Source organism: Cnephaeus nilssonii (assembly GCF_951640355.1).
Source record: "Cnephaeus nilssonii genome assembly, chromosome: 18".
Lineage (NCBI taxonomy): Eukaryota > Metazoa > Chordata > Mammalia > Chiroptera > Vespertilionidae > Cnephaeus > Cnephaeus nilssonii.
In genome coordinates, this window is record NC_137089.1 from 28,038,104 (window position 1) to 28,065,331 (window position 27,228).

General features: G+C 37.1%; 1 protein-coding gene across 1 annotated transcript; it reads left to right on the top strand.

Annotated features, from left to right (window-relative positions):
* Positions 1 to 200: 200 nt before the first annotated feature.
* On the top strand, positions 201 to 27,022 carry LOC307114110 (solute carrier family 22 member 22-like; the record flags this gene model as incomplete). Its single annotated transcript, XM_079796308.1, has 7 exons — positions 201 to 602; positions 6,049 to 6,192; positions 16,511 to 16,626; positions 19,449 to 19,663; positions 22,796 to 22,904; positions 26,065 to 26,268; positions 26,962 to 27,022. 7 exons carry the CDS (start codon positions 201 to 203, stop codon positions 27,020 to 27,022), a joined length of 1,251 nt encoding a protein of 416 aa, XP_079652434.1.
* Positions 27,023 to 27,228: the final 206 nt, after the last annotated feature.

The window sequence follows — 27,228 nt, forward strand, 5'->3', positions numbered from 1 at the left end:
AAAATAGAAAGCCAACACACAATATTTTATAGGAAAGTAAGAAAAGCTAGTGTCACTTTGTCCATTATAACTGTTTCTAGTCATACTTTTATAAATAAATATTTAGCGAGATTTTTCTGTCAATAAACTAGAAATATTTAGCAATGTCAAAACATTTCAGAAAAATTTTATTTCTCACATTGCTGCTTCCATCCCAGACCATGGCCTTCTCAGGACTTCTTCAACATATGGGAAATTTTGGAAGATACCAAATTATTCTTCTCTTTTCAATTATATCATTAACTGTACTTTTGAACACTCACAACTTAGTGGAAAACTTTTCTGGGGCCATTCCTGCTCACCGTTGCTATATCCATCTCCTTGACAACATCACATCTGAAAGTAAGCTTCCTGAGAACCTAACCACGGAGGATCTCCTGAGAATTTCCATCCCGATGGGAGTAAACAATGAGCAGGAGCAATGTCGTCGGTTCCGTCAACCCCAGTGGCAACTTTTAAACTCCAGTGATTTGGCCATAAATACTACTGAGCTGCAGACAGAAGCATGCTTGGATGGTTGGATCTATGACCAAAGTATATTTACCTCCACTATTGTAACCCAGGTATGAAATAATGCAAAAAGTCACCAATCAGTAACTTTCCATTTATAAGACTACTAGAGGCCCAGTGCACCAGTGGGGTCCCTCAGCCTGGCCTGCACCTTCTCATAATCCAGGACCCCCTCAGGGGATGTCAGACTGCTGGTTTTGGCCTGATCCCCGCAGGCCAAGGAGCTTGTGGGGATCGGGCGGAAGGCCAGGGAGGAGCTGGAGCCCAGGCCAGGCACCATACTACTCCTGCTTATCCCGGCACCACTGAGCCTGTCACTGCCACGGCCACTTGGTAGTGCTGCCGTGTAGGCAGGAAGAGGCTCGCACCCATTGGTCAGCTGAGTGGTGCTCCAGTTGTGGGAGCACACTGACCACCAGGGGCCAGCTCCTGCGTTAAGTGTCTGCACCCTGGTGGTCAGTACACATCATAGCCACCAGTTGACCAGTCATTTGGTCATTTAGGCTTTTATATAGAGAGATATTACATTTTTTATGGTGCATTTAGGCTTAAGATATGTCACCCAGATAACAAAAATACTTAAATATTTAAAGGATAAGAAAAGAGGAACATGTACTAAAGTGTTATCACTCAGGGACTGTATTAGTTTTTTAGTCTATCATAGTAGAGAAGAGTCATTTTTGGAGGCAGGCATACCAATGTTTAAGTCCCCACTTTGGCATTTACTGGCCATGTGATCTTAAGCAGAAAATTAAAATTTCCAAAGCAAAAAATAATACATTATCTATTAAGGATGTCAAAATTATTCAATTTAAAACCATGCAAAAGATTTGAGAGCTCATTATGTTATTAAAGAGTTCAATAGAAGGAAATATTTAGTAAATTTTACATTAATCCTTTGGGTTAGCTATGCTTCACATTTTATGAATAGGCAACTAAATCTCAGGTAGGCAGTATAAACTGTCCCTTTGAAAACAATTAATAAGTGGTTTTCATTAATTATATCTAACTTGGTATAACATGCAGATTCAAAATTAAAAAAAACACATAATTTTTGTCAAGATAACTGAATGCTGACAAGTGTTATGGGAATTAAGAAGAGTTCATAAAGAAATTTTACTTTCCTAAGATTTTCAGAGGATATAAAAGATTATTTTTTCATCATAAATTCTACTTTTTCCCATGGTTCTAGTTTATCAATGCCATTGTTAAAATATGTTGCCAAATTTAAACTTTATCCATTAATGTTACTGAGCCTACAATTTACCTCCATTCCTTGGGAAATTCTATTGATTTAGTGCATCTACACTTGACAAAGTATTTTTCATTAGAATACTGTTTCTTTTTATTATTTCCTTTTTGTTTGATTTTTAATTTATTTTCCAATGATAATTTATATTCATATTATTTTATATTAGATTCATGTGTACAGAATAGTGGTTAGACAATCATATGCTTCACACAGTTTTCCTCCAAGTATTTCTAGTACCCACCTGGCACCATACATAGTTATTACAATATTATTGACTATTTTCCCTATGCTGTACCTTATACTGCCAAGAATATTTTGTAACTCAAATTTGTACTTCTTAATCCCTTCATTTTTCCCAGTCTCACTAACTGCCTTCCCTCTGGCAACCATCAGTCTGCTCTCAGTATCTATGAGTCTGTTTTAATTTTGCTTGTTCATTTATTTTGTTATTTAAATTCTACATATAAGTAAAAATATGGTATTTGTCTTTCTCTGACTTATTTCACTTAGTGTAATACCTTACAATTCCATCCAAACTGTCACAAATGGTAAGATTTCATTCTTTTTAATAGTCAAGTAATAATTCCACTTTTTTATCCACTTGTCCATCGTGGGATCTTGAGTTGATTCCATATCTTGGCTATTGTAAATAATACTGCAAGGAATACATGGATGCATATGTTCTTTTGGATTAGTGTTTTAAGTTTCTTCGGATATATTTCCAGAATTGGAGTTTCTGGGTTAATAAAGCAGGTCCATTTTTAATTTTTTTTATTAACCACCATAGTGGCTGCATTTGTGAGAAGCCAGATAACCTAACAGCAATTTCCAACCTTTGAGCATCTAATAGCACACATAAAATAATTACTAAAATTTGCATCACACCAAGAAATATATTTTTGCTGATCTGACAAAAAATAGGCATAATTTTGATTCATTCACACTGTACAGCTATTGTTGTGTTGGCTGTTGTCATTTTTTAAGTTGACAATCTAAAGGAAAAGAGGTCAGTGCCCCTGATAAATAGTCCAGTATTACAAGTTTGTTTGTTTTTGCCTTTATACTGGTTAATAAAATTATATAAGTCTCATGTATACAATTCTATAATACAACATGTATACAATTCTATAATACATCTATTATATTGTGTGCTCACCACCAGAAGTCAAGTCTCCTTTCATCACTGTTTATCCTCCTATAACCTCTTCTTCTTTCTTCTTAAAGAAGTCCCTTTATGTTTTTATTTTGTTTTATATTACTCGTTTAGTCGTAATAAACTCCTTTAGCTTTTTCTTGTCTGGGAAGCTCTATAATTCTCCTTCAATTTTAAATGATAGCCTTTCTGTGCAGAGTACTCTTGGTTGTAGGTCCTTGCTTTTCATTGCTTTGAATATTTTATGCCTATCCCTTTGAATGTGTCTGCTTAGAAATCAGTTGGCAGTCTTATATGAGCTCCTTGCAGGTAACTATCTTTCTCTTGCTGTTTTAAATATTCTCTGTGTCTTTAATCTTTTCCATTTTAATTATGGTATGTCCTGGTGTGGGCCTCTTTGGGTTTACCTTGTTTTGGACTCTGTGCTTCATGTACTTGTGTGTCTTTTTCTTTCACCATATTAGGCAAGTATTCAATTATTATTTTCCTCATATGTTCTCAATCCCATGCTCCCACTCCGCTCTTTCTGGAACCCCTGTGATGCAGAAGTTGTTACACTTGATGCTGTCTCAGAGGTACTTTAAACTAACTTCCTTCCTTTCTTCCTATCTTTCCTTTTCTCTTTCTTTACATTCCTTTTTCCTTCCTTCCTTCTTTCCTTCCTTCATTCCTTCCTTCTTTCCTTCCTTCCTTATTTATTTCACTACTCTGACTGGGCATTTTCTGTTCCCTTATCTTCCAAATCACTGATTCAATCATCTGCTTCATGTCATATGCTATTGATTTCTTCTAGCATAGTATTCATTTCAGCTATTGTATTCTTCATTTTTGACTGGTTCTTTTTTATGATTTTTATGTCTACTTTTATGCCTGCTATCTCTTTGTTTATGTCCTTACTGAATTTATCCATTCTTATCCTAAGTTCCTTGAGCATTCTTATAACCATTGTTTTGAACTCTGTAGCTAGTAGACGGTTTGCCTCCATTTCATTTAGTTCTTTTTCTGGGGATTTCTTCTATTCTTTCATTTAGGACATCTTTCTTTGTCTCCCAATTTTGGCAGTCATTTTGTGTCTTCACCTTCCCTATCAGTCTTGATGCGTCTTCTTTAAATCCTTGGTTTTAAGCCTTCTATTAAGCTAGCATTCAGTTGATTATTCAGATGATTGTTCTAAAATGTAGTTATAATTCTGATTTGGTCCTAGGAGAAGATGTGTGTGGCTTCCACCTTCTCCACTGCCACCTTGGATCTACTCATTATTTCTTTCATCTTTTCATTCAAAATTTCAGATTTCTAGTATAAAAAATAAGTGAAACTTCTTGAAATATAAAATAATCTATTGTAAATATCCATTTGAATGCCTCAAAAACACCTTGATCTAATGTATTTTCCCACTAGAATTTACTACTCAATGTTGTACATCTCAGAAATGTAAATTTTAAATATTACTTATTCAGATCACATATCTGGGGCCATAATTAATTTTTTCTTCCCTTCATCTTTTTAATCAAAATTTTAATCATCTTATTATAAAACTTATATGAGTGTCTAAATTGATATTTCTACTTCTAATGCTATCAAACCAGTCAAATCACAAACAACTGTATCCCCATCATTTTAATAGCCTTTTATTTTTACTCCCCTACATATTTATTCTCCTCTGATATGTTTTAAACACTACACAAAATTTCATTTCCTAAACAGAAATCCAATTATGCTATAGTACTTAAACATATCAAATTATTTGTCTTAGTCATTATCTGTTTTCCAGTAGATAATTTGAATGATCTGAAATATAAGATCTCTCCATTTTAATATCATCTTACAGTTATTTGCTCTCCTGAAATTATCACTGTAATTACTGGCAACTCTCATGAATGGAATGAAATCCAATGGCATAAAATAGAGTTGAATCATTTTTGCCTAATGAACACTTACGATGCTCCCCCTTTCCCCACAATCTTTCCAACCCTTTCATACTGGCATCAAGTTTTAGATTTATTACACTTTTTCCACAAAAACAATTCCTGTCCTTTCAGATTATTTTAGTTCCTCCATTAACATACCACTTTAATATTTCACTTATAATAATCTCCATTAATCTCAGAAGTATGTGTTCCATATCTCTTTGCCCTCCATAGTTTCTCAAATCTTTAACAAAGCATGTATTAGCTCCTCGTAGCACTTACAACAAAATGAGCATTTATGAAATGCACTTATACTATATTATAAAGTACTTTGCAACTTTTAAATATATTTTAAGCATACACCTCCCATTTTTCAAGTACAGATCATCAAAATGATTTTTATCTCATACTAAATAATTTTATAACTTGCATGTTCAGTTTCATATTCTTTGTGACATTTGATCTATCTCATTCTCTTTTTTTCAGTGGAATTTAGTATGTAAATCAAAGTCACTCAAATTATGGTCACAGTCCATATATATGGCAGGATACATGTTGGGATCTCCTCTAGGTGGTTATATTTCTGACAAGTAAGTCTCATATTTTGTTTCATAAGTGACCCAAGATATATAATGCATATATTCTCTAAGATTACATTTAAGGCTGAAGACCTAGAAAGTGACAAAAGCAGCTTTATTAAGAAAGTAGATATTCTACATAGTTGCAGCCTGGATACAGGCTAAATGCCAAATGGTGTTGAATGAGTCCTTCATCATTTGAAAGAGAAGGCTTCAGATTTAGTTTGGGTTGCTTTTGAATCAAATTCTAGGATGATTTGCGTGCAAGGTTTTATTTGGGATGGGATCCAAGGAGGCATGAAGAGGTAAGCGGGGAGAGGAAGGAAAGTGGCATAATACAGGCAGTCCTCGGGTTACATCGGACTCGACGTACGTCGTTTCATGGTTAAATCACCATCTCCCATTTATTTATTAAAAAAACGCCGTCATTTCGACGTATGTACATATGTGCTTTATGTTTTTTTATTATTTATTTACCACAAGTAAAGGTCAGGAATTGTTATCTTTCTTTTAAATTTTTGTTGCTGTTTCACTTCATTACTGCTGTGTATGAGCGCCATGTGACACAGGTGCTTATGTAGGTGGGTTCCGACTTACATCGCACCGTAGGAACGGGTCTCCGACGTCACCCGAGGACCTGCTGTATTACTAAGCAGGTTACCAAATGGGAACCTGAGGACCAACCCCTTTGTGGTCTTCTGGGAAATGGTTAGCATGCCTCAGAGTAGTGCCACCTATAAAGTAAAGAAGATGGTATACAGCATATCCTGGCCCTTAGAATCTCCCCTGTGCCAAATAACTTCATCACTGTGGTCAGCGGAAGCTCTTTGGTGTTGGAAACAGCTGCTTGGCCTCAGAAGACATTGAAAGGTATGAGAACACTGAGTAATAACGTGATTGGCAAGGCACCAGTATCATCTGCTACAATATCACAAAGATTATGATGATTACTTTTAGCTAATAATTCAAGAAGTAAAATTAATTAATGGTGTAATGCTGAAAATAACAAAGAGGTTTTAGAGGGAGATTCACTGCAAATAAAGTAGAAAATAAATTAGTTGGATAAAGTGCGTAGAGCAAAATTTTGTACAAAAATCAAGATTTTGAAATGATTTTTAACTCCACCATGTTAAGGAATTTAGATAGTACGTTTATAAACATACTTGAGTTACTGGTATTTTTTAGACATAATAGAAATATTTAGAAAAACACTGTGCAAACATATTAACTAGTTAGTCAGAACGTTATAAATGAATATACATAGAAACCCTTATAAGTAAAAAAAATAGAGGATTTATGGAGGATGGTGAAGGAGATATTATGATAACCTGATAAAGTTACTCAGAAGTTAGGGGAAACTTTATGAATTAGATTGTTTGAGAAGAGTCAGTTCAATGAACCATCACCAAAAGCTATTATTTTCCATTCATAACTAAATATTGATATTTCTATGATGTGTAAAAATTATTCTGATCACACAGAACTTATTCTTTCGGGAAAGGGGTCTATTTATTAGAATTTCTCCATACAATGGGATACCTATCATGAGAAAAAAAAAAAAAAAGAACACGGAAGAGCTGTCATCTTCCAAGCTGGAAATTCTCAGAATAATTCATACAGTTATACAATAGTATATAGATTTGTATTTTTTTAGATTGTTTGTTCATTCTACTCATTTCCTCTTAGATTTGGCCGGAAACCTGCATTGTTGGCTTCTTCCCTGTTGTCTGCACTACTGGGCACTGGTTCCATTTTTGCCCCAACCTTCCCAATTTACTGTGTAATTCGATTTCTTTTGTCAATGTCAATGGGAACCATATACTCCACTACTCTTACACTACGTAAGTTTGACATTTTTTGTCTTCTCTTACCTAATTTTGTCATGTTTCTAGCACATTTATAAGATTTATGTCAATGCATTTTCTTTAAGTTATAGAATGGCTGCCATCTAATGTCACACCCATGATCATAACAATAAGGTCTCTGGTTCTAAGCACTGGACAAACGGTACTGGCTGGACTGGCTTATGTCTTCCGAGACTGGCGCATGCTACAATTGTCCATTTCTGTGCCTTATTTTGTCTTTTTCCTATCCGTGTGGTATGTAGACTTTTGTTTGTTTCCCTTGTGAAGATTGGGCATGAAAGCTTTTAAATAAATATGGACTCTGGTCACTCTGTATCTCCTTATGGGAATAAGAAAATAAATGCAGCAAGGGACTCAATAGATAAATCTTAGAAGTTCAAGGAATACATTAAATTAATGTAAGCAATTAAAAAATATAAATTTTCTTAGGTTCACACACACATTACTATCACTGTCAAGGAAATAATTAATAGGGAGTATGTTTGTTAGAGAAAAACAAAACTTGAATTAATGACAATAATATGGAGAAATTGAAGCTTGCAAGAGACATGACGGAACCCCATTAAGGTTGAGGGCAGGGGGATCTTTACTATCTGAAGCTTGCAGTAGTTCCTGTGATTTGAAAAAAAAAAGGGGGGGGGGACAATAGCTTATGGGGCATCAGAGATGTCTGTCTCTTTTTTAAAAATTAAAAAATTCAAAAATCAGAAATGCTGTTTTTAAATATAAAAGTAATATAAATATAAAATATCAAAGATAAAATTAAAAAAATAATTAAGTTAAATGCTGAGAAAGGAAAATAACCTGAGTTCCTTCCAAATTGGAGAGGCATCATGTTCTCATGAATCCCACCACAACTGAATGGAATCTAGGTCTCTTCGAAGTCTTATCTTATTTTGGATTGACCTCCTCTCCCATTTCAATGTCTCTGCCTTACTTCATAAAGGTGGACATCAGAGTCTGCCCGTTGGTTGATTATATCTGGCAAGCTGGAAAAAGCACTCAAAGTAATGAAGAAAGTAGCCCATATAAATGGGAAGAAAGATGTTGAAGAGACTCTAAATATTGAGGTAAGGAAAAAAAATAGGAATGTCTTGAAATTTTTTCTTTATCAAGGCAAACTCAATATAAATAAACTGTACCACCACAATGAAAGCAAGATCAAACAAACCACAGTAACCAAAAATGAATGTAAATATAGACAAAAATATTGAGCTTTTTTTGACCAAGCAATTAATCCTCTCAGAAAAGAGCAACAAAAAAAGTCACTACTGGAGGTAGCCTGGCTGATAGGATATTGTTTGTATGTGACAAGAAGATAATGCAATATGGACTTATGAAAAATGAAAGCATGGAAGTTATTCATGAGTTCAGAAAAGCTCCCTTAGAAATTAGATGATGGAAGCGGTAGTACCCCAATACCTTTCATTATTCCCTGTTAGATTTTAGAGGACCTATCCTCTCAAATGTCTTTGTGAACCATGGTTTTGATTTAAAGGGACAAATTAGAAAAACCTAGCCCAATGGCAAAGGTACTAAAGAAACTTTACTAAAGGAAAAGCTCCATTAATAATTTTTCAACATGAATTTATAACTGAATAACTGATTACAAGTCTAGCAGGCTATGATGATTGAACAATATGATTCTAAATAGTAATAGACTATATTTCACTATCATAGTGAATACATTAAATGCAGAGTATAACTCAAATGGGTAAGCTATAGGCATTCTTCATGAGAAGGATTACATGTTGTTGTTTTTACAATTGGACTTGATTCCAACACATAAAGTTATTATAGCACAAAAAGTAAAAACTTGAAGAAGTCCACTGTTTTCTTCCTTCTCCTCATAGTAGTACTGATGTATGACATTTTCTGGATATTTATGAAAAAATAGATTAGAGAGACCTGAAAGATGGTGGCTGGCAGGATGAAGGTGAGGGAGAGGATGTAAGTGAGTGAGGGGATGAAAGGAGAGTGTGTAGATGTGTGTGGTGTCTGTGCATGAGTGAGTGACGGGCAGTTAAATCCAGCAGGAACAGCAGGGGATGGCAGACCAGGCTCTCTTAGACAGGGAGAAACTATCACCACTGCAGGGACTACCTGGACTGTGGGACTCGGAAACAGAGCCCACACCATCTTGAAGGGGAGAGCAACCTCTTCTAGGAACTCATCAGCACCACTACCCAGACAGGCCTTGGACACTGCCCACAACCCGGCAGCCACTCCAGCCAAAATCCAGCTGTTCCACCTGCAGACCCGCGAACCCTGGGACCTCAACCTCCAAAGGGGCACCGCTCCCGCAGCAGTAAATGCAACCTCCCCCCTCTCCAGCGGCAGACCTCCGACACCACAGACCCATGTTTATAGAGCGCAGGCCTCCTGGGCACACCACCCCACCGGCAGCTCTTGGATGACATTGTGAGCCCCCATTGGGGGCCATTTTGTACAGACAAGGGTGCACTGCCCCTCAGTAGACATTCTGAATTCCCTCCTACTGAATAACTGCCCACAGACACCCAGCTGCACAACTTCAGCGTCAGGGCCCCTCAGAGTGCAACAGAGCTCTGTGCCAGCAAACACACTGCCAGTCATGTGTTTCTAAGTGCACAGGCCCCCTGAGCCCATGGATCCACAGGGTGCTCTTGGGAGCTGCTGTGAGCCCCCACTGAGTGCAATCTTGGACAAACAGGAACTCACTCCCCCAGCAGTAGAAATTCTGAATTAATTCATCCTGGATACCTGCCCACAGACACCTCAATTGCACGGCTTCAGTGCCAGGGCCCTTCAGAGTGTATCAGTGCACCACGTTGGCAAATGCACAGTGGATTCCCCTGTGAGCCACCACTGGTAGTGTGTGTATCCAACCACAGATGCAACAGCAAAAAACTGAGTCTTTCCACACCACAGCTGCAGAACTCTGGACACTACAGTTGTGCGTTTTTCCAGCGTGCAGGCCTCCCAAGCCCACCGCTCCACAGGCAGCTCTTAGATGCTGCTGTGAGCCCCCACTGGGTGCACACTTATACAAACAGGGGTGCACTGCTGGGCTGTAGAAATTATGAATTCCCTCTCCCAGGATACCTGTCCACAGACACCTCGATCATGTGGCTTTGGCATCAGGGCCCTTCAGAGTGTGTCAGTACACACTGCTAGCAAACGCAATGTGGGTGCCCCTGTGAGCCACCACTGGGGATGTGTGTATCCAACCACGGAGGCAGAAGAAAAACCTAAGTCTTCCCACCTCACAGCTATAGAGCTCTGGACACCACAGTCATGTCTCTCCAAAGCACAGGCCTCTTGAGCCCCACCACCCCAACAGACGGCTCCTGGGTGCCACTGTGAGTCCCCACCAGTCACACACGATTTCAACCAAGGGCACAAGACAGCCAAAATTGGGACACCCCCTCCATGGCTACTGACTTCTAGACACTGCAATTGTGCCTTTCCAGCTCACAGGCCTATACCAAATAGCTCAAGTAGGGAGCTACACTAGATTACTAAGCCCAGGAGACCTGAGAGATCACAACAGTAGCACTATTCCCAAAAAAACCTGGGTAGCAAAGCAATCAGATCTACAATTAAAACATTACAGCAAAACATGGGAAGACAAAAAAGCAATCCCCAAAGGAAAGAAAAAGAGGAATCACCAGAAAGAGAGTTAAATGAAATTGAGGCAAGTAACATGTCAGAGAAAGAATTCAGAGTAATGGTTATAAGGATGCTCAAACAGCTGGATGACAAATACACGCAACTCAAGGAGAATTATAAGGAACTGAATGAGAATGTCACCAACATGAAAAGGAACCAAGAGAAAATGAAGAACAACATAGCTGTAATAAGGAACACAATGGAAGGCTTAAAGAATAGACTAGAAAAGGCTGAGGACTGCATCAGCAAATTAGAAGACAAGGTAGAAAAAAACACCCAAACAAAGCAGCAACTGGAAAGAAAATTTAAAAAGCAAGAGGAGCCTAAGGGAGCTTTGGGACAACACAAAACAAAATAAGATTCGCATAATAGGGGTACCAGAAAGAGAGGAAGAGAAAGAAGCAAGGAATAGAAAACCTGTTTGAAGAAATAATGACTGAAAACCTCCCTGATATTGGCAAGAAAAAAAGCTATGAAAGTTCAAGAAGCACATAGAGTGCCAAACAAGATAATCCCCAAAAGACTGACACCAAGATACATGATAATTAAATTGGCAATCACTAATGGCAAACTAAGAATCTTAAAAGCTGCCAGAGAGAGACAGAAAGTTACTTACAAGGGATCTCCTATGAGAATATGAACTGATTTCTTAATGGAAACACATTAGGCCAGAAGGGAATGGAATGAAATATACAAAGTGATGCAAAGCAAGGGACTGAATCCAAGAATACTATACCCAGCAAGGCTATCATTCAAAATTGAAGGTGGAATCAGGAGCTTCACAGACAAAAAAGGGCTAAGAAAGGTTATTACCACCAAGCCAGCAATGCAACAAATACTAAAGGGTCTGCTGTAAAAAGAAGAAACAGAAAGGCAAGAAGAAGCACAAACATTAAGAATAAAAATGATGACAAACAAGTACTTATCAATAATAACATTAAATGTAAATGGATTAAATGTGCCAGTCAAAAGACATAAGCTAGCTGAATGGATAAGAAAAACATGACCCATATATTTGCTGTCTGCAAGAGACCCACCTCAGAACAAAGGATTCACACAGACTGAGAGTGAAGGGATGGAAAATTTTTTTTCGGACAAATGAAAATGAGAAAAAAAGCTAGGGTTGTGATACTTATATCTGATATAATAGATCTCAAAGTAAAGGCCATAGCAAAAGATAAGAAAGGCCACTACATAATATTAAAGGGAGAAATTCAACAAAAAAATAAAACTCTGGTAAACATATATGCACCCAATACAGGAGCACCCAAATACATAAAACAACTTTTGGAAGATGTCAAGGGAGAGATCGATAGCAATATAGTCATAGTAGGGGACTTTAATACCCCACTGACACCACTGAATAAACCCTCTAAACAAAAAATCAGCAAAGGAACAGCAATCCTAAATGACTCACTAGATCAGATGGATTTAATTGACATCTTCAGAATATTTCACCCAAAGCTACAAAATATACATTCTTCTCCAGTGCACATGGGACATTTGTAAAGATAGACCACCTATTAGGACACAGGCAAAATCTCTTTAAATTCAAGAGGATAAAAATCATAACAAGCATCTTCTCAGATCACAATGGCATAAAATTAGAAATCAACTACAATAAAAACAATGAAAAAAGATCAAACACTTGGAGGCTACATAGCATGCTATTAAAAAATGATTGGGTTACCAAAGAGATCAAAGAAGAAGTAAAAAGCATCCTGGAAACAAATGACCATGAAAACACAACAATCCAAAATCTATGAGACATAATGAAAGCAGTCCTAAGACAGAAGTTCATAGCTTTACAGGCCTACCTCAAAAAAACAAACAAAAACAAAAACAAAACTGGTAATAAATTATGTATCATTGCAACTTAAAGAATTATAAAGAGAGCAACAAGAAAAGCCCACAGTATCCAGAAGGAAGGAAATAATAAAGATCAGAGCAGAAATGAACAACATAAGAGATTAAGAAAACAATACAAAAGATCAATAAAATTAAGAGCTGGTTCTTTGAAAGGATAAACAAGATTGATGAACCTCTAGCCAGCCTCACCAATAAACAAAGAGAGAGGACCCAAATAAAATCAGAAATGAAAGAAGTAAAGTAACAACAGACACCATTGATATACAAAGGATTGTAAAAAAAAAAAAAAGAGAGAGACTACGAACAATTCTACTCCAACAAACTAGACAACCTCGATGAAATGGACACATTCCTAGAAAAATACAAGCTTCCAAAACTCAATCAGGAAGAATAAAAAACCTGAATAGGCCAATAACTACTGATGAAATTGAAACAGTAATAAAAAACCTTCCAGAATCAAAAAGCCCTAGACCAGATGGCTTCACAGGGAAGTTTTACCAAACATTCAAAGAAGAACTAAAACCAATCCTTCTCAGACTATTCCAAAATATTCAAGAGGAAGGCACACTTCCAAGCCAACATTACCCTAATCCCAAAACCAGATAAAGATAACACAATGAAAGAGAATGATAGGCCAATATCCCTCATGAACATAGATGCCAAAATCCTCAACAAAATTATAGCAAATCGGATCCAGCAGTACATCAGAAAGATCATACACCATGACCAAGTAGGATTTATCCCAGGAGTGCAAAGATGGTACAATATCCGCAAATCAATAAACGTGATACAACACATAAACAAACTGAGAGAAAAAAAAAATCACATAATCAATTGATGCATAACAGGCATTTGACAAAGTCCAACACCGTTTTCTGATAAAAACGCTCAGCAAAGTGGTAATAGAAGGATCATACCTCAACATAATAAAAGACGTATATGACAAACCTACAGCCAACATCATGCTCAATGGGCAAAAATTAAAACCATTTCCCTTAAGAACAGGAACTAGACAGGGATGCCCGCTTTCACCACTCCTGTTCCACATAGTACTGGAAGTGCTAGCCAAAGCAATCAGACAAGAAGAAATAAAAGGCATCCAAATTAGAAAAGAAGAAATAAAACTGTCATTATTTGCAGATGACATGATATTGTACATAGAAAATCCTAGAGACTCCATAAAAAATTATTAGATTTAATAAATGAATTTGGCAATATAGCAGGATTCAAAATTAATGCCAAGAAATCTATGGCATTTTTATACACCAATACTGAACTTACAAAAAGAGAGATTAAAAAGCAATCCCATTTACCATTGCACACAAAAATAATTAAGATACCTAGGAATAAACTTAACTAATGAGGTAAGAGACCTCTACTCAGAAAACTACAGGCCGTTGAAAAAAGAGATAGAGGAAGACATAAACAGATGGAAGAACATACCGTGTTCATGGATTGCTAGAATTAACATAATTAAAATATCTATATGACCCAAAGCAATCTATAGATTCAATGCACTCCCATTAAAATACTAAGAGCCTATTTCACAGATCTAGAAAGAACACTCCAAAAATTCATCTAGAATAAAAAAAGACCCCAAATAGCTGCAGCAATCCTAAGAAAGAAGAACAAAGCAGGAGGGATCTCAATACCAGATATCAAGATGTATTACAAAGTCACTGTTCTCAAAACTGCATGGTACTGGCACAAGAGCAGACATATAGATCAATGGAATAGAATAGAGAACCCAGAAATCGACCCAAACACTATGCTCAATTAATATTTCACAAAGGAGGCAAGTACATACAATGGAGTCAAGACAGTCTCTTCAATAAATGGTGCTGGGAAATTTGGTCAGACACATGCAAAAAAATGAAACAGACCACCAACTTACACCATACACAAAAATAAACTCAAAATGGATAAAGTACTTAAACGTAAGACGGGAAACCATATAATATTAGAGGAATCCACAGGCAGCAAAATCTCAGATATATGCTGAAGCAATATCTTCACTGACATAGCTCTTAGGGCAATAGAAACTAAAGATAAAATAAACAAATGGGACTACATAAAAATAAAAAGCTTCTGCAGAGCAAAAGAAACCATTAACAAAACAACAAGAAAATCCACTGCATGGGAGAACATATTTGCCAATGTTATCTCTGGTAAGGGTTTAATCTCCAACATTTACAGGGAACTCATACAACTTAACAAAAGGAAGATAAACAACCCAATCAAAAAATGGGCAACAAACCTAAATAGATACTTTTCGAAAGAAGACAAAAGGAAGGCCAAGAGACATGTGAAAACACACTCAAAGTCACTAATCATCCGAGAGATGCAAATCAAAATGACAATGAAGTACCATCTCACACCTGTCAGAATGGCTATCATCAACAAATCAACAAACGACAAGTGCTGGTGAGGATGCTGAGCAAAAGGAACCCTTGTGCACTGCTGGTGGGAATGCAGACTGGTGCAGCCACTATGGAGAACAGTATGGAGTTTCCTCAAAAACTACAAATGGAACTCCCAGTTGACCCAGTGATCCCACTTCTAGGAATACATTCCAAGAAACTGGAAACACCAATCAGAACGAATATATGCACCCCTATGTTCATAGTGGCACAATTTACAATAGCTAAGATTTGGAATCAGCCTAAATGCCCATCAGTAGATGAGTGGATTAAAAAACTTTGGCACATCTACACAATACTATGCTGCTGTAAAAAGGAAGGAACGAACTCCTACCATTTGCAACAGCATGGATGGAGCTGGAGAGCATTACGCTTAGTGAAATAAGTCTGTCAGAGAAAGATAAATATCACATGATCTCACTCATTTGTAGATTAAATGAACAATATAAACCAATGAACAAAAACAGATCTAGAGACAGAGAAGCATCGATCAGATGCTCAAACCTCAGGGGGAAGGTAAGGGAGGGTGGGGGTAAGGGGAAGAGATCAACCAAAGGACTTGTATGCATGCATATAAGCGTAAGTGATGGATGCAGACAACAGGGGGTGAGGGTGAGGGTGAGGGCAGGATTAGGGGGGTGGAGGTACAATAGGGGAATAAGAACACATTTGTAGTACCTTAATCAATCTTAATCAATAAAGAAAAATAAATAAGTCAGACCACCCGCCCCCTGCAAAAAAAAAAAAAAAAAAAAAAGATTACAACTGCATCAAGGAACTAAGACTTGGAAGTATTCCTAATTCATGAAGAAATAGCCCTGGAATATACACATATGACTAGTTCTGCTGAACGACTCACAAATACATGAAATACTGTAACACACAGTGATAAAATGGTATTAACAGGAGCTACTTAAAGTTGTAGAAGGTTCAACATGCTTTGTAACTTAACCTCATTCAGTCTTACTCCTACCCTCTTAGAGCAGAATATTGATAATTGCTTAACTTTCACATAGGATTTGTACATTTTCAAGTGACATAAAAAGTTCAAAATAATTTATAATGTATAAGAGAGCAATGCACAATTTCAAGTGTAAGAACACATTTCTTTAGCAAAGAAATTATATTTCTTTTGTTCTCAAGTAGGATTATAAAATAATGTGGAGGAGAATATAAACTATATCATGAAGGCTTCCTACGATTCTCCCTTTTTTTCTTTTCCCATTAATGCTTTTCAATATATTTCAAATTCCTTTCACTTTGAAGGTTTTACAATCTGCAATGAGAGAAGAACTCACTTTGCTCAAACGTAGTTCCAAGAAAATAAAGGTCATGGAAAGTCCCATCGTGTGCAAGACAATCTTCCTGCTGTATTTCCTGAGGTTTGTCTTTTATCTTCATTTTGTGACTTTTAGATAACAACCTCTAGAACACCTTCTGCCTAGTGCAGTGGTCGGCAAACTTATTAGTCAACAGAGCCAAATATCAACAGTACAATGACTGAAATTTCTTTTGAGAGCCAAATATTTTAAACTTAAACTATAGTTTAAAACTATAGTTTATAGGTAGGTACATTGTTAATAACTTAATTAGGGTACTCCAAGATGGCCTTTGCTAAAAACTCAAGGGGCCAAAGAGCCGCAGTTTGCCAACCACTGTAGGGGATCCCAGTACTGTATTTTAAGTCACAGGACTATGCTCACCTTCTTGCTAAAATACTCACTATCTATGTGATATTGGGTAAATTGCTTCCCCTCTTTAATTATAAAATTGCGATGATACTTATTTCAAAATGTTGCTGTGTAGTTTGAATATACAATCTTCAACAAATATTTTATGTAACCCTTCTTTTTCCATTGTTTTTTTTCTGGACACTGTATATCCAGTAGTGTGCAATATAGATGAAGTCCCATGTTGTCATTAAATATGCTTTCTTTTTAAAAAATATGTATTTTTTTATTGATTTCAGAGAAGGAGAGGGAGAGAGAGAAACATCAATGATGAGAGAGAATCATTGATCAGCACCCTGCACAACCCCTACTGGGGATCAAACCTGCAACCTAGGCATATGCCCTCACCAGGAATAAAACCGGTGACCTCTTGGTTCATAGGTCAATTCTCAACCACTGAACCACACTGGCTGACTAAATATGCTTTCTAGAAATGAAAAAAGATAATAAGGTAACAAACACATAACATGACAAGGCGTAGCAAACATCATACTTTAAAAATACAAAAACTTGGCAGAGCTATAGAGAAGGAAAACAGCAGTGGTTGTCAGGTGTTTGAAGAGGAGGGAGGTTAACTAGGCAAAGCACTGGCTTTTTAGAGCTGTGAAATTGTTCTAAACTGTATTGCTATAGTGTTAGATACATATCCTCCCCCATGCATTTTTTAAAACCTATGTAACTACATTACATGCAGAATTTTAATTAACACGAAATTTTTCAAGAAGTCTATTTAGGAGGTTGGGGAACTTGGGATAGATGCAGACTGCTGAAGAATCTAAGTGTTATCACAACTCCATGACATAATCTCCAGAAGGGGGTGGGAAAAAAAGATGTAGACCTCAGTAATTTCAGAAATGAGTGGAAACTGAAAGCCTAAGGACAAAAGGAACTGCACACAAGCACTATATGTACTCCCGTTAGTAAAGTTGTTTCTATTAGGCGGAAAGGTTAACCAGTCTGAAACTTCTGAACATTACGAGGATTGAATGAGTAAGTCAATGACTTGTGGAGAATGAAAGTCAGGTTTCTCATTGTTAGAGAAGGACGTTACAGATAAGCAAGAGAGGATGACAAGAATGAACCACCTCATATTAGAGTTGGAGATACCCGTATGAACTTATGTTTAGACTAACATACCAGTAGATACAAACAGATGCAGAAATAGTTAGAGGTAGGTGTATAAACTTGGATTTGTATACACGCATGTATTTCCTTGCTCCGTCAGATAAGAGGACCTACCCACAATGACTTTCCAGTAACCATGAGTACCTACTGCCCAGGTCTTAATTTGTAACATCATTACCTTATATATTAAACACATACACACACACACACACACAATAGGGTCACTTGGAGAAATGGCTAATTATAGGGCTGGAGCAGAGAACATACATGAGCCTAGACAAACTTGTAGTATCAGAAAAAGGAAGCATTGAAAAGAAATGCAGACACACACACACAATGACTGGCATATATCATTATCAAATGAACCAGGGGCCAATTTAATGTGCCTAATGGCCAAAGGTAAAATAATTTGAGCAACAAAATAAAAAAAGGAATATTGGGTTAAACCCTCCCCAATAAATAAATAACTGTGTCCATACTGATATAAATAAATGACTGGATAAATGGGATGTCGGAGAGCTAGTTTCTGCCCGATCCCTGCAGGCCAGGCCGAGGGACCCCACTGGTGCACAAATCCGTGCACCGGGCCTCTAGTCTTCTAATAAATAGTTTATCTTTAGAGAAGATTTACAACATGTTTAAATTAAAGATAGATAATCATGTTGAGCAAGTCAGTGGTCACCATCCTACATAATAAAATGGTAATATGTAAATTACCATCACTCCGCTACGCCCACGATTGGGCCAGCAGGAGGCGCAGGGGGCGGGACTCAGGGTGGCCGGGGTAGCTGATTGGGCCAGCAGGATGCTGAGCCATGGCTGCCCCGGAGGCTTTCGGAAGGCCTGGGGCACCGGCGGACAGCCGGCCAGGTCCCCCGCGATCAAAGGCCAAAGCGGGGGACCTGGCCAGCTGTCTGCTCCGGCGCAAGGCCTTTCGAAAGCCTCCGCAGCAGCCAGAGGCTTTCGGAAGGCCTGGGGCACCGGCAGACAGCCAGCCCGCTGGTGCACCAGGTGCATGATTAAATCATGCACTGGGCCTCTAGTGTAAAATAAGTCTTAAGCCTCTATTTATCCAACCTTAGTGAGTAACAGTCCACATCTTGGAAGTAAAAATCCGTGATAACTTTTTCCTCAGTAACAAAACAGGTGGTTTAGCACAAACACATTTATCTTTCTCACTTCATTTGATCTTTCTGCTTTTTGTGGAAGTGGGGTATAATATCACGTATCTTTGACTTTTATAGTACCTATAATTTTCATAAGCATGTGTATCCACAATGAAAATATAATAAATATTCAAAATGTAGGTGTTTTTAAAATGTCCATTCATTTTCTATTCTCTTTTACAGATTTTCTGCAATTTTCTTCCTTTATGGAGTGTTGACCGATTTAAAAAATTTAGGGAGCAATATGTTCTTGTCTCAGGCTCTCCTTGGAGCTGTGGACTTCCCATCAAAATGTCTTTCTTTCCTTGTAATCAAGTTCCTTAAACGGCGTCCTTCAATCGCTTCTGTCCTTTTCTTAGGTGGATTTTGTATCTTAATCAATATATTCGTGCCCAAAGGTAAGAATGGTAGTTTCCAGAAAAATGTTTGAGAATGTTGCTAGTGTTATCTAAAAGGTTTGCTTGTGTTTAATGTACTGATCCAATTCATGTGTGGACAATAACTTCATTGCAGCATGGTGGCATGGTCTAGGTATGCTAACATCAAGTTAATAATAATAAAACATCAGAGTTTAACATATATTTGTATTTAATTTTAGAAATATCTATATATAAATATTATTTGATACTGTATAAACTATATTATGTAATATAGACTACAATATAGAATAAATTAGATCATAAATATAGTTGTAGATTATACTAGTAAGTATAGTTGATATAAAGTACAATTTCTTTTTTTTTCTTTAATCCTCACCTTAGAATGAGCTATTTTCCCATTGAGTTTTAGTCAGAGTAGAAGAGAGAGGGAAAGACAGAGAGAAATATCGATGTGAGAGAAACACATTGATTGTTTGTCTCCTGCATGAACCCTGACCAGGGCTCAGGCTGGGGAAGAGCCTGCAACCTGGATATGTGCCCTTGATTGGAATCAGACCCTTGGGTCCACAGGCCAATGCTCTATTCACTGAACCAAACTGGCTAGGGTGAATTAATTTCTTTATATAAGTTGATGTATTATAAACTGTAATTGAATTATATACCTGATTGATACATTACATAATTAACATTAATTTAATTAATATATCTATTATATATTCAAACATAAATCTTACATTTATTTCTCTTCAACAAACATTTATATATTATTCTCAACATCACAGATTTTTGATAGGGCTGGCCTCCTGATAAAAATAATGAATAAAATATGTTTTCTGCTATGGAAAAACTTACTTTGTGGAAATGTTTAAAAGCATCTTTAGCCTGACTGGTTTAGCTCAGTGGATACAGCATCGGCCTGCCAACTGAAGGGTCCTGGGTTTGATTCCTGTCAAGGGCACATGCCCAGGTTGCAGGCTCAATCCCCAGTTGGGGGCATGCAGGAGGCAGCCAATCAATGATTCTCTCTCATCATTGATGTTTCTATCTCTCTCTCCCTCTCTGAAATCAATAAATATATTTTAAAAATAATAATAATACAGTAAAAAAATAAAAGCATCATTAAATGTATTGGCCAATGACAAAAGGAGATTTTTTTTCTGGGTTATTTGGAAACACTGGTCTTGTTTTCCTACCAGTGACATAGTAGAGATCCCATGTGAAAAAGAGAAGACAAAATCAGCACAGCATATGGAATGGTCAGCATATGCGAGAATGTGAGGACCAGTCAAACAGGAGCTCTAGTTTTCCCACTTGGTAGCTGGTAGAATTTTTATTCCATTCACTGAAATTTAAAGACAAGAGAAGCAGGCTAGGGGAATGGATGCCTTTGGGTTATATAATTTATCATCCCAACTGAAGCACACTTAAGTGTGAAAAGGAAATGCAATTAATAATTATGCAAGTTCAAAAGGAGTAAATTAAAACGTTCCTAGCCAAATTGAAATGTGTAAAGGATGAGAAAGGATTCCAGTAACAGTCACAAGCAGCAGTGAAATAGGTAATTTAAGTTAATAGTTCGGAGCAGGGGTCCTCAAACTTTTTAAACAGGGGGCCAGTTCACTGTCCCTCAGACCGTTGGAGGGGAGTCAGAGAGTGCGGCACACATTCCACACATGCGCACTGCGGGCCCGGGACCAGTAGGCTGCTAAGCAGGACAGGCAGGGCAGCAAAAACACCCGGCGGGCCGGATAAATGTCCTGGGGGGGGGGGGGGGCGCATGTGGCCCGCGGGCCATAGTTTGAGGACCCCTGGTTTGGATTATATATTTGAGTTTCCTAGAAAATACCAATGAAAATTATTTTTAAATTAAGATCAGAATCCATGTTCAAGATGGATTGTGTGTATTGGAGCTTTTTCTTTAAGACTAGAAAATTATATACATATGTAATATACATTATATAATATATACTATACAAAATATGTATGACATATGGCATATGATATGTAAAGTATTTTAATTTATATATGTATATAATTTTCTACATATGTTCTAAATGATGAGAAATTTAGCAGTTGGAACAGAGACATTATAAACCATATCAAAATCTTTAATAATTCAAGAAGAAGTACAATCAAGAGCACAATGGAAGAGCTGGTATTGAAGATCAAGGATAATAATGGAAGAAAGTATTTTCTCAATTTTTTTTTCTGATAACAAAATGGTGAATTATATACCTGGTGCAAGGGAGATTGGTGAGTCTTTTGGTGTTTAGAATTTGGTTAAGTATTTGAATTTTAACTGAGATAAATGGAAACTCAGGTTTCAGGCTATTGAGAGGAAATATTTAAACACTTTGCATGTAACACAAGGATTTATTTCATGTTAATATCTGAGTTTACAAAAGTCCCCATTACATTTTTGTCATTCAGGAAAACCTACAGTCAGTGGACTTGTTTGAAATCTAACCTAATTTTCTCAATGGTTTGAGAACTCAAATATATTATCAATTAAGTATAGAAACCACTCACCTCTTAATCCCTTATCTTTGCAAATACAAATGGCACTAAAAGATATATGGTACTTTCAGAAGCATCACACTTAACTGAGGTTCCCTGGGAGAAATTCTTGTATCTCTTATGTCTATCCAAAGTCAAACAGAATTTTCATTCCTTAGAAGCCCTTCAATTACATTCACATTATATGCAAATTCATTAGAAGCAGTTTATCTGGAGTTCTAGAGAGAATTTTAAAGTGGGTTCAAATTCTGACTCCAAGAATATAATATTGGAAAATGAAGTAATATAACAATCTCAGAATAGGGGAACATTATAATATCATAACTGTAGAAAAGACTGAAAAATATCACATATTTCCTACCCCTCATATGTTGTTTGTATAATCATCATCATTAACTTTGTCATCCTCATTCTGGACTGAACAAAATGATTATATATACTGGTTTAACATTGATGTAAAATATTAGACTCTTACTAAAATCAATAAAAATATTCTTATTCATGTTACATATACTCATTAAAAGGGGGGCCATTACAAATAATTGACAGTAGATGAGGTTATAAATGCCAGATAATTTATATGCTTCATCATATTGACTTAGGCTCTCTAAAGATATTCACTTAACCTCACAGACATGCCTTTCATACGCCTTGGACTTGCTATGTTGGGAAAAGGACTGATGGCAATATACTTCAGCATTAGTATGATCTATAATCATGAACTCATACCCACAGGGCTCAGGTAAGCCACTGAACTCTCCTTACTAAGACTGAAATTGAGAGTTTCCTAGAATTATCTAGAATTCAGTGATGGCGAACCTATGACACGCGTGTCAGCACTGACACGCATAGCCATTTCTGATGACACGCGGCCGCATGCCGAGGATGAAACATTTGCTGCTCCTGGGGATGAAACATTTGCGACTAGAGTCTTGGAGTTAGTTTTTTCCTCAAAGTGACACACTACCTGAGTTATGCTCAGTTTTTTGGCAAAGTTTGAAACACCAAGCTAAAAGGTTGCCCATCACTGATCTAGATACTTAAATAAGTCTAAATGAAGTCTGTACTCAAAGGAACTTCAACTAATTCCCATGGTGATTTAAAAACCACCCTTGGGCCGAAACCGGTTTGGCTCAGTGGATAGAGCGTCGGCCTGCGGACTGAAAGGTCCCAGGTTCGATTCCGGTCAAGGGCATGTACCTTGGTTGCGGGCACATCCCCAGTAGGGGTTGTGCAGGAGGCAGCTGATCGATGTTTCTCTCTCATCGATGTTTCTAATTCTCTATCCCTATCTCTTCCTCTCTGTAAAAAATCAATAAAATATATTTTTTTAAAAAATAAATAAATAAATAAATAAAATAAAAACCACCCTTGGGCCCTGACTAGTGTGTTCAGTGGTTAGAGCAGTGGTTCTCAACCTTCCTACTGCCGCGACCCTTTAATACAGTTCCTCATGTTGTGGTGACCCCCAATTATAAAATTATTTTTGTTGCTACTTCATAACTGTAATTTTGGTACTGTTATGAATCGTAATGTAAATATCTGTGTTTTCCAATGGTCTTAGGCGACCCCTGTGAAAGAGTCGTTCGACTCCCAAAAGGGTCGCGACCCACAGGTTGAGAACCGCTGGGTTAGAGCACGAGTCTGAGCACTGAAGGGTCTTGGGTTTGATTCCCGGTCAAAGACATGTATTTGGGTTGCAGGTTTGATCCCCAGCCAGTCAGGGCTCTTGTAGGAGGCAACCAGTTGATGTGTCTCTCTCATATAGCTCTTTCTCTCTCTCTCTCTCTCTCCCCCTCTCTCCTTCCTTCCCTTCCATTCTCTCTAAAAAGCAATGGGGGTAAAAATATCCTTGATAAAGGTTTAAAAAAAAAGTAAAAACCACCCTTGGCAAAACTTTTGGTTACCCACAGTTAGTCTAGAATATTTTCTCAAAATTCTGATACTTTTAAAAGTAATCATAACTACTTGTCCCCAGAGATTTTCCATTGAATCCCTCTCATCTCCAAAAACACATTCATAAAAAAACCTACTAAGCTTTCTTGCCACGCTATGATCTTATTCACTAGATTATTTCAATCCCACCCTGTCTTTGTCTTACATAGCTAAATTTTTCTGTTAATGCTCAATCCCATAGACACAGTTAAATACTTTTGAATTTTGGCTCTGAATTTAAACTATAACATGATTAAAACTGAATCATTACTAGAAAACTATATCTGGTCATTGTAACATCCTAATCACTAAAAAAGTTTCACAATATATCATAAACCAGAGCAATGCAAGTTTTATGGGATTTCAGACTCAATATCATACTCAATCACCATGTAAAACCTCTACCCATTTTTTGTTTGTTACTCCTCACTGGAGGATAATTTTTCCACTGATTTTTAGAGAGAGTGGATTGGAGGGCGGGAGGGGAGACAGAGAGAAGGAGAGAAACGTTGATGTATGACAGACACAACCTGCAACCCAGGTATGGCCCTTAAGTGGGAATTGAACCCGTGATGCTTTGTTGCATGGTCAGATGCTCTAACTACTGAGAAACACAAGCCAAGATTCTACCCATTTTTTTTTATTGTTAGAGATCTATCTAATCTTTTTTAAAAGTGAATGTGAATACACTAAATATTTAATGGACTCTGTATGAAACTCATGATAATCGCTTAACAGAATTGAGTAAATTCATAGATAAAGGAATAATATTCTCTTCAGATAACAAATATTCCAAAGCAGAAGCAGTTCAAAATCATTGAGAAAAACAGGGGTTCCAAAGTAATTTATCTGTAGTACAAAAGGCACATAATTATACATGTGATATAATTAACATTTTAGTGCACCTACTCTCAAAATGCATATAGTTCATTAAATAAAACACATTTCTACACAAAAAGAGGAGGAGAAGGAAGAATAAAAGGAAAAGAAGAAATGGAGAGGACTGGAGAGCAAGAGGAGGAAGAGGAATAAACAGAAGAGAATAAGAAGATTTAAGAAATTTCTATGAACTAGACATAAATATCGGCCCTTGACAATAAGTCCATTAACACAAAAAAACAGGGCTTTCCTCCATAGACCTATTTTATTACTAATCAGTGACACTAAATAAAAAAATATATAATAAAGAAATACCACCTTTACATACATGGTCTAAAGCAGCGGTTCTCAACCTGTGGGTCGCGACCCCTTTGGGGGTCGAATGACCCTTTCACAGGGGTTGCCTAAGACCATCGGAAAACACAGATATTTACATTATGATTCATAACAGTAGCAAAATTACAGTTATGAAGTAGCAACGAAAATAATTTTATAATTGGGGGTCACCACAACATGAGGAACTGTATTAAAGGGTCGAGGCATTAGGAAGGTTGAGAACCACTGGTCTAAAGGAAATTAACAGTGTTTTTCATTAGACCAAGAATGAGGGATGGGTGAATCAGCAAGAGAGGTTAGAGTAGGCCTCATTCTTTCTGGATAAACATACAAATTATGATCCAAAAGCTAGCATGTGAAGTTAGCTAAAACAAACAAACAAACTTCTACCACATGTTGTCTAGAAACTCAAAAGGCCAGTGTAATTGAAATTTAACATTTAAGGGGAGAAACACTATCATGAGCACCAAAGTTGGCAACATGGTAATGACCGCAGTAAAGCATTTAGATTTCATTTTCAGGCCAAGGAGAATCCCTGAAGCACTATATATAAAGTAGAAAACAAAAGCAATTTTGCAAATTATAACTATTATATATTGTCTTTATTTATAAGATACCATACACTTACTTTAAACCAACAGAACCCAGTGAGAGAAAGATGACCTTGTGTTCAAGTTGTCAAGAAAGGCTTAACAAACAAGTCTCCAAGAGAAGACAAAGATTTACTTAAACAATGTTTTCTTATTCTCAAGGTCCAGAGCAGAGGGTGGAATTATATTCATGTCTGGTCTGGCCGGATCTCTGAGCAGTCTAGCATTAATCACAAGGCAGTATTTTGAACCCTTGCCAACGATTCTGTATGGAACTGCCCCCATCATGGCTGCCATCTGTGTCTACTTCCTACCAGAGACTTTAAACCTTCCACTTCCAGACACCATACAGGATGTAGAAAGAAGGTAAGAAACAGGACATATTTTGTTTATTAGCTTTTCTTTGATAAATCAGTTTTTTTAAATCATGCGATAAACTGGAAAAGACTAAAATAACTTAATTTTCAACATGGTTGAAAAATCCCAGTATAAGTGATGATATGGTGAATATTGATTTTAGTAGTTAAATATTTGATGTTGAACCTGGTTAGCCCTGTGACTCATCATAACCATTTGAATGTGCTAGAAGTAAAGTTGTACAGCTCTAGGTCTGAACTTTAAAGAAGCTGAGAGCTGGATTTTCAGTCAGAATTCCTGGAAATTTGCCTTAGCCGGTTTGGCTCAGTGGATAAAGCAAAGGGTCCTGGGTTCAATTCCGGTCAAGGGCCCATACCTTGGTTGCAGGCTCCTTCCCATCCCGGGCCCTGGTTGGGGCTCATGCAGGAGGCAACCAATCCATGAGCTTCTCTCCCATTGATATTTCTCTCTGTCTTTCCCCCTCTTCCACTCTCTAAAAATCAGTGGAAAAATATCTTTGAGTGAAAATTAAAGAGAGAATTCCTGGAAATTTAACACATAGGTTTTGGCTCCAGAGTCTCTTCTGGTAATGGCATTATTTTTTTCTCCAAAAATAGGACCCCAAGGCAAGGAATCATGACACTGTTCTTGGGTGTACATCTGTGCAATTTACTTGGTTTTGGTGTTTGTTTGTTTTTTCAGCTTCTTGGCACTTATCAGTAATGAGAATAATTTAGCAAGCCACTTCAACAGATTGCTGTGAGAAGATGATATGGGTGGTTTATAACTGCCCAATGAAGTACAAATAAGTTGTATTGTTACCTATTTGCCACCATATCCAACACTTACAACGAATTCTGCCATCCCTGTTTCTTTCATTTCAGACACAAAAACTATAAGAAAACAAGTACCAAGGAAGAAGAGAGCAATGACCTCCAAGACACCACAGAGTGTTAACATTGTCCTTGG